This window comes from Limanda limanda, chromosome 6 (genome assembly GCF_963576545.1).
Source record: "Limanda limanda chromosome 6, fLimLim1.1, whole genome shotgun sequence".
Lineage (NCBI taxonomy): Eukaryota > Metazoa > Chordata > Actinopteri > Pleuronectiformes > Pleuronectidae > Limanda > Limanda limanda.
The window spans coordinates 24,060,946-24,073,424 of NC_083641.1; the positions used below are offsets into that span (position 1 = coordinate 24,060,946).

At 42.3% G+C, this 12,479-nt stretch overlaps 1 protein-coding gene across 1 annotated transcript in view; it reads left to right on the forward strand.

Annotated features, from left to right (window-relative positions):
* The first annotated feature begins 1,548 nt into the window (after positions 1-1,548).
* Positions 1,549-12,479, forward strand: part of LOC133003401 (neurobeachin-like) — a 187,641-nt gene continuing 176,710 nt past the window's right edge. Inside the window, exon 1 of the mRNA XM_061073124.1 lies at positions 1,549-1,813. Coding sequence (XP_060929107.1) covers positions 1,562-1,813 — 252 coding nt within the window. The 5' untranslated portion in view covers positions 1,549-1,561. The remainder of the gene's footprint in view (positions 1,814-12,479) is intronic.

Genomic DNA, 12,479 nt, shown 5'->3' on the forward strand with positions numbered 1-12,479 from the left:
CCATCTTTGTTTTGGTTCAGCGGCTAAGGTGCTAGCTTCACGTCTAAAGCTAATAAAGCTAATAACCGAGTTAGCACAACTGACCAAACAAGATAAAAACTCAACGGACGTGGTTGGAAACACGTTTTCTTTCACAAGTAGCCATGTTTAAATCTAGAGGAGGAAACCACCGCACTGGGCTGCTTACCATCGACAGGTGGACTCAACCTGTCCCCGGTCAGACTTCCTCCTCCTCCTCCACCTCCAGGGCTCCTCCTCCAGGGCTCCTTCTCCACCTCCACCTCCAGGGCTCCTCCTCCACCACCTCCACCTCCAGGGCTCCTCCTCCACCTCCAGGGCTCCTCCTCCAACTTCTCCACCTCCAGGGCTCCTCCTCCACCACCTCCACCTCCAGGGCTCCACCTCCACCTCCAGGGCTCCTCCTCCACCTCCTCCTCCTCCTCCACCCCAAGGGCTCCACCTCCACCTCCAGAGCTCCTCCTCCACCTTCAGGGCTCCACCTCCACCTCCAGGGCTCCTCCTCCACCTCCTCTTCCTTCTCCACCACCTCCACCTCAAGGGCTCCACCTCCAGGGCTCCACCTCCAGGGCTCCTCCTCCACCTCCTCATCCTCCTCCTCCACCTCCAGGGCTCCCCCTCCACCGCCAGGGCTCCTCCTCCACCTCCAGGGGTCCTCCTCCACCTCCTCTTCCTCCTCCACCAAATCCTCCTCCACCTCCACCTCCAGGGCTCCTCCTCCACCAACACCTCCTCCACCTCCTTTTCCTCTTCCAACACCTCCACCTCCAGGACTCCTCTCCATCTCCTCCTCCTCCTCCTCCTCCACCTCCTGGGCTCCACCTCCACCTCCACCTCCAGGGCTCCTCCTCCACCTCCTCCACCACCTCCTCCTCTTCCACCTCCTCTTCCTCCTCCAACACCTCCACCTCCAGGGCTCCTCCTCCACCTCCTCGTCCTCCTCCTCCACCTCCAGGGCTCCTCCTCCACCTCCTCGCTTCCTCCACCTCCTCCTCCTCCACCTCCTCTTCCTCCTCCAACACCTCCACCTCCAGGGCTACTCCTCCATCTCCTCCTCCACCTCCTCCACCTCTTCCTCCTCTTCCACCACCTCCTCTTCCTTCCGGCGCAGGCGTGGTGAGTGGAGCCGCAGGCGGGGGGCGGCAACATGGCGGTGACAGCCCGAGCACTGAATGGAGCACGTGCACACACACACACACACACACACACACACACACACACACACACACACACACACACACACACACACTGACACACACACACACACTTACAGACACACACACACACTGACACACACACGCACACACTCAGCGCAGGTCAGTCACTTGGCACCGGCTACACACCGGTTCTCTCTCACCGGGACTCACTCAGTGGATGTGACCGGCTGAGTGAGCTCTTGTTTTGGGGGGTTTTGTTTTATTTTGTCTGGTCTTTTCATTTTTTCTTCCTCTTCTTCTTCTTCATCTTCATCTTCTTCTTCACGCTCCTGAGCAGCGATTAAAACACATCATCACCGGGGTGAACGGGTCTCAACTCGCCGGGAATGACAGGCGAGAGACCGGTCACCATGCCGGGCTCCGTGTCGCTCTCGCACCGTCAACCTCCTCCAGGTCCCGGGCAGCACGGAGCTCCCGTCCCCGGTGAGCCGGTGATGATGCCCGGCTCGGGTCCGGCTGGGATTATCCATCCGTCGGTTCCAATCCGGAATATCCAGATGAAATTCGCGGTTCTGATCGGACTGATCCAGGTCGGAGAGGTTAGCAACCGGGATATTGTGGAAACGGTGCTGAACCTGGTAAGTCACCGTTTTGATCTGTTCATCCTGAACCTAGGACCATAATGTTGACATATGACAAAACAAGGTTCCTTCAACCCTAATGATCATTAACTTAAATGCAGCACTGCCATCAAGCATATGAGGACAGAGCAGCAAACATCTAAAAGTCCCTCACACACACATAATAACACACAGCCAGTTCTTCATTTAGAATAGTTTGTAATTACACAGTTACAAACTATGTTTCCCAACAAATCAATAAGAGATTAATAATTAAAACAGCACAATAAACAAACTCAGCTCAGATAACATCAGGGGAAAGGCTTTCTGGTGGAAGTGAGTTCATGAAGTTTTAAATCCTGACTCTCCACTGTGTTCACTTGGAAAAGGCTCAGACCTCCTGGATGATGTCAGTGAAGGTAAAGATAATACCTGCACAAGATTAAAGTGTAATGTGAAGCACTGGATTTCAAATGGCATTTATGTCGATGCAGAGGGATGGAGGATACAGCTGCAGGTGAGGTGAGGAAAACTGCTCGGAGTTTGGATGAGCATATTTGGGCAGTGCAGCTTCTGTATTCCTGGGTACTGCACCTGCTTCCTCACCACAGTGGGAGTGCTGGTGGGAGTATACCCTCTCCCTGGATTTATATTGCTTTTCTTTAGCTTTCCTCCGTTTGTCGCCACAACCTGAGAGGAAAAATGAGAAGGAATGATACGTCAGGACAAAGGAGTTTGGAATTTGGGCTCATACACCCACCAGGATTTCCTCCATTGTCACACCTCAACATGCTGTGCAGAGCCTGAGCACTGTAATGCTTTAATGTTAGTTATAGTCATTAGATAAGGACATGAACAGAATATGTTGATGTGAAGGTTTTTGGGGGCCAACTATTTATGAAGTATTTTCAATCAGAACCATTATAAATAGTTTTCAGCTGACTACAATCACAGGTCATACACCAAATCAAATTAGGTATAAGCAAGACAATATAGCTTGTTGTCTTCTAACTGTGACGTTAGAGAAACAATTGCAGTTTATATTTGATGGAAATGTGTTGATCTTCCACAGTACGATATTGAAAAGTGTTCAAAGTCCTGTTGAGAGACGAAATGCACAAAAATAGAAGAAAATACGAAGATAATATTTAGGAAACAGTGCAGCCAGTATGGGCTGAAGGTTGTTTATTTTTGACGTTTTTCCTGTTGTTTGGAATTTGGGCTCATACACCCACCAGGGTTTCCTCCATTGTCACACCTCAACATGCTGTGCAGAGCCTGAGCTGATACCTTTTGCTTTGACCAGTTGCAGGAGCACCACAGCAGAGCCTGGTTGCAGTGTTGGGCCTTTTCCTTGTTGGCACACTAGAGATTAATTACGACCTGTTCTGGCACAGAAGAAATCCACTTTGTGGAGTGGGACAAATTGTAGCCCTTGGCGTCTTTAGACATGAGCGTAGCACTGCAACAGCTGAAGTCTCTGACACCCTTGCCCCTCTGCACACTTTGCAGGGCCATTTTCACACAATATGTGCCCCAGGTATAACACAGTGTAGTCCAACAAACACTGGGTGCAGATCATTAATGTCCCAGCTGCTTTTGTCAGTGCTCCTTTTGTTTTACAGAGTAATCTGTGCATGCTACACACAGCAGCGTGCACTTAATTCCAACATTTCTCAGTCATCTACAGGTCTCAGGCATTTGACTGACAGATTTTAATTAAGAGAGGTTTAGGGGGTTTCAGACACATTTAATTCCACTTGTTTGCACACAGAAATTAAACCTCCATCGAGATTATGTGCATTCAAATGAACCTCATTTTAATACAGCAATTTTGGGAGCAGATGACACAGTAATTGTGATTATATCCGCCTCTGCGTCTAAATTATATCACAAAATGTGCATAAATAATACTACACAAGGAAGACGCCAGAGAAAACTCCATGTCTATAAGATGTCATGACTACAGGAATTTTTATGCTTATAAATTCAGTTTTTTTTTTTTTCTTGAAGTGTAGAGAGGATGTGAAGATCCTGAAGGAGTCTTAACTGTATCTCATGGGATCCAATTTGTGGAGTAATGAAATAATAATGTTTATCTCCATCTTGGAGAAACTGTGGTTTGAGGATCCTCTTCGGGAGCGTCTTTCATGAAATGTGTCTTTTCTTTTATCTTTCTTATTTAGCTTCTTTTTAAATGGCCACGATTGGAGTTTTGACAAACTAGATCTGATATTATTGCTAGTACTGGAAATAAGTGCTATAATCTTGAAAATCTGATATATTATGAAATGGAAAAACCATTCAGGGACACTGAATTACTGAATTAGACACTAAACACATAAATTACAGTTTTCCATAACACTCAGCTCTGTACCTTCACACTTAACAACTATTTTGGTTTCATCATATGTAGATGTAGTAAATTATTCACTGCATTATTTATGTTTGGTGTCATTGGGACCTGGAAACTTATCATGAGCATAAATTGAAACCATGTAGACTGTTTTATAAAGATGGATGACATGAAAGGTCCCTAAAAGTGAAGCCAAAGCATCTCGATGGCCTCCTGGTGGCTGGCTGCAGTAAAGGTCATAAACCCGGCCCCCTCCATGTTAGTGGATGGGACCTAAACCAAACAGGAAGTTCTTATCTCACTGATGTTTGATAGGGTGCAAATTTGTTGGGTAGGTTTTGTTTTAATAGTTATTTAATCTTAATTTGAAACACCAAGACTGACGGACTGCGACTTGGGACTGGTTTTGTTTATTAGTGGGATCTTGATTCCAGCGGCTCCATCTTTCATCTCTTCTGCACTCTAATGCTTTAATGTTAGTTATAGTCATTAGATAAGGACATGAACAGAATATGTTGATGAAGGTTTTTAGGGGACAACAATTTTTGAAGTATTTTCAATCATAACCATTATAAATAGTTTTCAGCCGACTACAAACACAGGTCGTACACCAAATCAAATTAGGTATAAGCAAGACAATATAGCTTGTTGTCATCTGACTGTGACGTTAGAGAAACAATTATCTGTGCAGCTTATAGTTGTCTCTCCCTTTTGTAGTCTGTCTGCTGACTCTCCGCTCTCTCCAAGATGAGAAAATAGAAAAGTGGATATTTTTACTTTGCTATTTATGAATCATTTAACGAACACTTGTGAGACATAACTGAACAGCCTGCATCTGTATGATCAAAGTTCAGTGTGATCTGATGTGTGACAGGAAGTCAGTGTGACCAGTGAGATGAGGAGAAAGCTTTCATAGCAGATCTTCACCTCGAAACCTGACATTTCGGATTAAAGTAGCTCTCAGAGGCGGTCAACACCTGATCATATCAACACAGAAGAAGAAGAATATAGAAACCCAAATCCTACAACAATCCAAAAGTGGCAAATATCTCATGGTGGACTTGCCAAACCACTCCTGCAACACAATGCCAGACCCCCAATCCAGTTCTATGCTCTGGTTCATATTTTACAAAATTAATCTGAATAACCCTTTTTAGGATACGACTGTATTTTTGCTCATGGGAATGCGACTGTCGAAGTGTGTAGCATCTGTTGTGAGTTAAGGTGCCCAAAGAAAGTTGGATGAACACAATGCTGCAGGAGGGGATTGAAAAGTCTCTGCAGGGAGGATATTGGAATTCATGTTCTGATACTTTTTAGAAATTAATTCAAGCACTAGACCCCCTATTCTCCATGAAGCACAAAACTGCCAACATGATCTTTCAAGCCTTTCAGGGTATGAGTGTTGGATACTAAAAAGATTTTTAGTGGATTATCACTTTTATGACATGTTTCACCTTGCTGGCTAACAGTCTGTAAAACGGAAATGTAATTCTCTACCACGGTTTTTATTAAAGCACTTCCAGATAAAAGATCTACTAACGGGAAATTATCTTTAGTTTTAACTTTTCATTGGTGTGATTTTACAGTTAATTCTGTAACTTGCTCGGTCCACCTATCGCTTATTTCATTTGACATTTTATTGCCAGCTTAAATAGAAGGCAAACCAGCCTGCTGAGATACTGGATTGAAAAGCTGTCAGATTCTTTCTAGTTTATATGCCCTCACTGCTTCATTGAATATATGATCACCAATAGTTGCCAGATCAGTTATTTCCATTAGCCTAATGACATTACGCTTGCTCCTACAATTATCCTCATGACAGCTGCAATGATGCACGTTGGACTATGATTTGTAATCACTGATCCTTGCTGTGTCTGATTAAGTTGCTATTGGGAGCAATTTTACTGAGTCAGAACTGAATAAAGGAAAGAAACGCTGTAAGGTGAAACTCATTTTTAACAAATAACCTGTTGTATTGAAAGCCAAATTTGTCAGGATACCTTATGTGTCAGTCCGATGTGACTGGAGTGTTGGCAAATGAACAATGCAAATACTCTCCAGACTAGGTGTCAGCAGAAAGCACTGGAGCTTAACTGATGGGTCTGTCAGTCACAATGAATGGTCAACCAGTTGGAACTGCAGACAACTTGGAGCAGCAAGGAACAAATCTTTTGCGGTGTCAACTATAATAGCTGCCGTGATTTTTTTTTTATAGCAGCAACTTTATGTGTTATGTGATGGATGATAGGCGGACTAAGTATGGGACATTAGAGATAAAGATTCTCATCCAATCTATGGCTAAGATGCTAAAATTGTGTCTAACTATACCTGTTAAAGACGAAAAAAAAGAGGTGAGGTTATTCATCTTTTATGTATATGCTCCTTGAAAGGAAAGCTGTAATTAAGATAATGTGTTAAAAGACAGGTTTTGAAGTTCTGTCTTCAGGGTTGATGTAATTCCACAGGAATTAAATTAAGTACAAAAGGGAGCTTGAGTGCTGCCATTTTACTTCAAGACATTATCCAACTTGAATCTTTAAAGTTTGTTCTTTTTAAAAGACTTGGATATGCATCAGGGTAGCAAGGTCTGTCCGACACGAATTGAAAGTGAACGCTAACCCAGTGATGAAGGTGTCTTCTGCTGCTGGGACTTCCTTATTTCATTATATCTCTCATTTCTGAGGTTTGTAGGGTCATATGAAATTCACACTATCTGGTGCAAGTACGTTTAAATGTCTGAAGAAGAGCAACAATTACTGAAAGAAAAGATGACTAAATATTTGAAGCTGAGCAACTCTGGCAGCTTTTATTGTTCAGTCATAGATAACTTTAAATAAGGATGAAAAAGAAGGAAAAGGTAGAATTGGCACAATGTAGATAACCGATATAGAATATTTAGGTTTTCAGTATTGAGTGGTTAGGTGTTCCACAAAATTTTAACATGTGAGAAAACGTAATGCTTTTTGGAATAATAAGTAGCTGTGATCTCAGTGTGCATGGGTTTATTTTAAGTTCTGATTCCTGTGAAATGGGGAGGTGGTAATTCATGGAGAGTTGCCGTTGGTAATGATTAGCAGGTTTCTATTCTGGCTTGGATGAAACAGGAAGCCATTGAAGTGAGGGCAGATTTATTGATGTTCTCAAATAGTTTGGGGTTTTCGTTTTTAGGCCATTTTTGACAAATCGGAATATTTAAATGGTATAGAGTAAGGATGTTCCGATTATGAACACAGTACCTCTACCCTCACTACCAAAATCTAATCAGAATGGTTTCAATGGTGTCACTGGGAGAGGCAGAAGGTGTCTTGCCCTCCCATGGGCACATGGACCATACCATTATAGCTGGCAGCGGGACATATAGAGGATGAAGTCAGGGTCTCTCTCCTCCCCTCAGTGATCTGGTGGTTGCCCGTCACTTCTGTCTGAGGGCGGAAATAGTGACAGCCACCATGATTGAATGATGTAACACCAGCGGTTGTCATGCTGAAAATCAAAATGGCTTTCCTGGTGGGCTCACCCACCAACAACCCAAGCTGCTAGTGGAAGAAGTGGAGGTGTGTTAGAGGGGGGGCACTTCTCTCTTTCCTGGTCAAATCAGCATGAGGAGCAGGGTGTGAAATATGCTCCTCTTCACCCTCTCTGCCTCTTGGACTGGACACCTTCACCCACCCAGTGGGGTCGACAGCTTCCTACACCACTTTGACGCTTGGGAAGTGTTTATTGGATATCGAAAGGCGTGAAAATGAAATCAAGTCTCCCCTGAAACACTTAACTTGCTTTTTGAACCCTAACTATACCGAAGCAAAACGTCAATGTTCACCACCTACCTCTCAAAATCAAAAAAACAACTTAAGTCTGCAGCTCAAATTGTGGTCAAGGAACAGTCAGTAAATCTGGACATGCATAATAGATATACGACAAGGATTGAGATTTGTGTGAAGCCTAAGCTGCTTTCAGTTATAGTTGGCCTTCACTGTAAGCATCCCTCTGGTGCTGTTGAGTCAGTTACACACTTTGATCAATCTTGGATCAATATCTCCTCTGGGCACTGGTACAGTTTTGAAAATGTCACACTCCAGTTCTTTGTTTACAACGTTGTTTTTATCCGTTTTCTTTCCTTAAATGTTATTTAAAACGTTATTTTCTGTTTTGGTCTTCACTGCAGAGTAATTACACGTAGGCATGAATGTTTGCCAGTACCTTGAGACACATTTAATAACTGATATACATTCTTCTTCTTTTAGGGCAAATTTGCAGTGGTATGAATAATGCTACTAACATTATGCTCTGATTTGTTAAACATCATATTGAGCAATTCTGGGAGAAGTGTCTTAGAATCTGCTGCCTCACTCTTGTGGCGCACTTGAAGATGTGTTGCCTCCAGATGCTGCCACTGTAATGTGTGTATGCATATTGCCTCATTAACATCATCACGTTCCCTTAGTCAAATTCAGGTTGAATCGGATAGATTGTCAAATCGGCCCTTTTGCGTTATTTGTGAACTCTCCAGTATTTTATTATTGGATGTGGACTCTACCACTGATACACAAACTTGAACCTAATCAGTGTTACATCTTTAAAAGCAAATAAATAGACCATAGGGCTTGTATATAACAGTATTAACTGTGCAACACCAGTAACACTGACTGCGACAACCCTACATTACGATTATGTGTTTTTTATCCCTGCTCTGTGTTCTCTGACCTCAGTGTGCAGTAGGTCAATGAAATATAATTTACCTACATGAATCAATTAAGCATTACATTGCTGCTGTTAATGTACCTGAGATAGTGTCCTGTGAGCTGCACGCGCTGTATGGCAATGAATTGACTCGTCAGCATTTATCTGTAATAGCAGTGTTCATCTTTATGAATTCTTTACTAAGCCTTTTCCCGTTTCCAGTTTGAACTGTGTGCTTGGTAAGGGGTGACACTATGCTAAATTTGTGCTTCCTCGGTAAAGTGTATTTCTCTACTAAGCCATCCAATTTCTGCCGACAGCATTTTCAGCAGATCTACTCCAAGATAATCTTCTTAGGATTTGAGGGAAAATTGAAATTCGGATTCTGTGCAAATTTGTTTTTGTTTAAAAGTAATTTACCTGAACCGTTGGTTGATTCATGGAGCATGCGGATGTGCATTTCCCTGTCCTCAACCAAGGACAAAATGAAGGCTGATGAAGATATTGTGTGGACTGCCATGTCTGCAAATGTTTTTGTTCCCTCTGCTTTTTAAGCACATCATATTGTAATGTTTCTATCTTTCCTGTTGTGTTAATTATGTTGATCCACTTGATGTTTTGTATTTTAAGACTTTTTTTCATCTCTTGTCTGTATAATACCCAGTGACGGAGAAACAGCATTATTTGTGGTTGAGGATTTTCTCCTCATACATGCAGCTTTTTTTACTTACTTTGCTTCCACTAGTCAAATTAAACGTGTGCTACATTCAATTGTATTCCTTGCCCATTGTTCAATGCTGGTAATTTTGCAAGCATATGCTTTTAGGCTAGATCTGCAAGTCCACTCGCTCTACATAACAACATCAGCAAATTGGATATAGACCATTGTGGTTTAATTGATTACGAATTGCCAGCACCTTAAGGAAATGCAGGGGAGATGGGTCAAACCACTATGCAAAAGCCACAGATCTATTTTCTCTGCTTTCCCTTTGGCCTTCGTCTTTTCTTGCTATTGTCGTCCCCCTTCCTTGCTCATGCATTTCTTTTCCCTGGAGAGATGCTGATGGTATATTATTTGGCTGCCGCCTACATTTGTGTCGGGGTGCATTGTGGGATACATCTTTCAGCTAAGTAGGAATTCTTATTTTTTACCGGTGGCACAGCTGTCTCTTGGTTGTGGGGCTTCTGTAGCAGCAGCTCACCCTTCCTTTCAGGGCTTTAGTGATGGAAATGTGTTGCTCTTCCACAGTACGATGTGGAAAAGTGTTCAAAGTCCTGTTGAGAGAGGAATTTGACAAAAATAGAAGAAAAAAACTAAGAGAATATTTAGGAAACAGTGCAGCCAGTATGGGCTGAAGGTTATTTATTTGTGACGATTTTCCTGTTGACAGAAAAATGGAAACAACCAAAGCATGTTAATATTATTGCAGATATATATTTGTGCATTTGAAAGTCAGTATCTGCAAAAGTACATCACTCTGTTTCTCTAAAAGATGACAACATCTCTTTAAACAAATATAGTGGACATGTTATTTTCTTTCAGGTGAAATAATGAGAATTACATCTTCCTTTACCCAAGTAGCTGTGGATAACCATTTAACACATTTTAAAAGCTATAAGTACACATAACATTGGCAGGAAAACAGGGTCTTAATTGTCAAGACTATTGCAGGCTACATAAAACACATTGTTAACTTTACTTAGCAGCGGTCAGTAGCTGAGTCATTGTTACTCAGACCTGTTTACAGCCAGCGACAAGTTTTTTGGATCATCATCAGCAGCGACAACAATGTGAAGGCTCAGGCTTATACTCCCAGGTGGAGCTGGTACTGGCAGGGAACCAAATCCCAGCCTGGGTGTTAATGTGTTGTTTCCCCCCATTGGGATAAGGCTGTGTGCACACATGCTCATTTCTACGGAGATGAGCTGCAATCTTTGATCAGGCAAACATGCAAAGTCATATTGCTTGCTGCAGCGCTGGTGACAGCCGGTTACTGTAGCAAAGTGTTAACATTGCAATGCAGATGCAGCAACAGCACACACTGCCTCATGTCTAGATAGTGATGGTGGAGAAAAAAACTGTAGCTGTAAAAGGAAATATTGTCTAATTTGTATTTTACTTGGATTTATGGCGTGGATCCATATGAGCCATTACCGATTAAACATTGAAGAAATATGCTTTGTTTATATGAGATATGTGGTTTAGCTTGTGTTTGACACACAACAAGTAAATCCAGAGTCAGTCAGCAGTGTAATTGGATTTCAAGCTACAATTGATTTGTTTGAATTGTCTCTAGGTCAAGAAATTACTTTTGCCTCCTTATGTCATGAAACATTACAAAATGGTTTTGGGCGGATGAAGATTAAAAAACAGTATTTGCTTGTTTTCACAGCGACGTGTCACTTTTGCACACGCAGGCCTCATCTTTTGCATTTCGTTTTAGCCGTAGTTTGGAAAAGTTATTTATTCCAATTTATACAAAATTGGTGTTTTCTCAGCCTCATTAGTACATTGCAACCAAGCTGTGAATACAAAAAAGCAACTAAATCATTGTTTATGATTGAATCATTTTAGATGACAGTTAATTTAAAATAGAAGTTCCTAATCTTCTAGATGTGTTTACATTTGGAGCTCAACCGATTTATTGCTTGGCTGATACAAGACTTTCACAGATATTGGCGAAACCTGCATTTGTGTTTGCTGATATGAAAACCATATTTTACTGCATAAACCATTCAGAAAACATGCTTTTATCTTTGCATAAACAAATGGTTTTGTAATATATCAAGCCTCAATAACAACTCCTTATCAATAACTGACATCATTGAAGGATCTGTATCCTGTGCACCAGCTATTATAGGCTGTAAAAAGAGTTCACCTGTCTCTGTTGTGTGCTTTCCTGTATTGTTCTGCATGCACATACATGTCCATTGTCCTACAGTGTTTGCCTTCTCTTTGAAAGGTGGTCTGTAACCAATTTCTTTCTCCATCTCTGCTAGTGACAGATAACACACACACAACAGAGAGTAGCCCACTTTATTGCTGTAGCATAAGACATCCTAGGTCCGTATTACAGGGAAGGGACAGCTTTATAATTCTCTGTTGCACATGCACCGCTAGGCAGTTAATGGTGTGTGCTGCGAATACAGATTTCTACATTGAGCCCGACAAAGCAGGCATTGTTGATGGGATGATTCCGCTTCAAATATATTGTCATTTACACTCCATCCCCTTTGGTCTTGAGGTGCTTCAGCTCTCTTGCCTGTAGCGTGTTGTCTGTAGATGGCAGGATGCTGCATTCATTCCGCTTTCCTGCTCTTTTTGCAATCCTGTGAAGGTTTTGATAAAGGTTAGTGTAATCAATCCTGCAGATGTTTATATTTATTGCTCCAGCACAGCTGGGATGTTTCCGTTTCCTGCTGATGTTGAAGCATGAAGGACTCTGATAGAAGTAGATCGCACACTGATTTAATGTAGCTGAAGTAAAGGAGGGAATAATGGAAGGCTTACTGAGAGTTAGGGGTTTGGATTACAATTAATACTGAGGGATCAGCTTAATGAACGAAGACACCGCTCGCTTTTATGGCTCATTATCCTCCCTGCCACATTCTAACATTCTTTTTATAATTACTCACTTGGACATT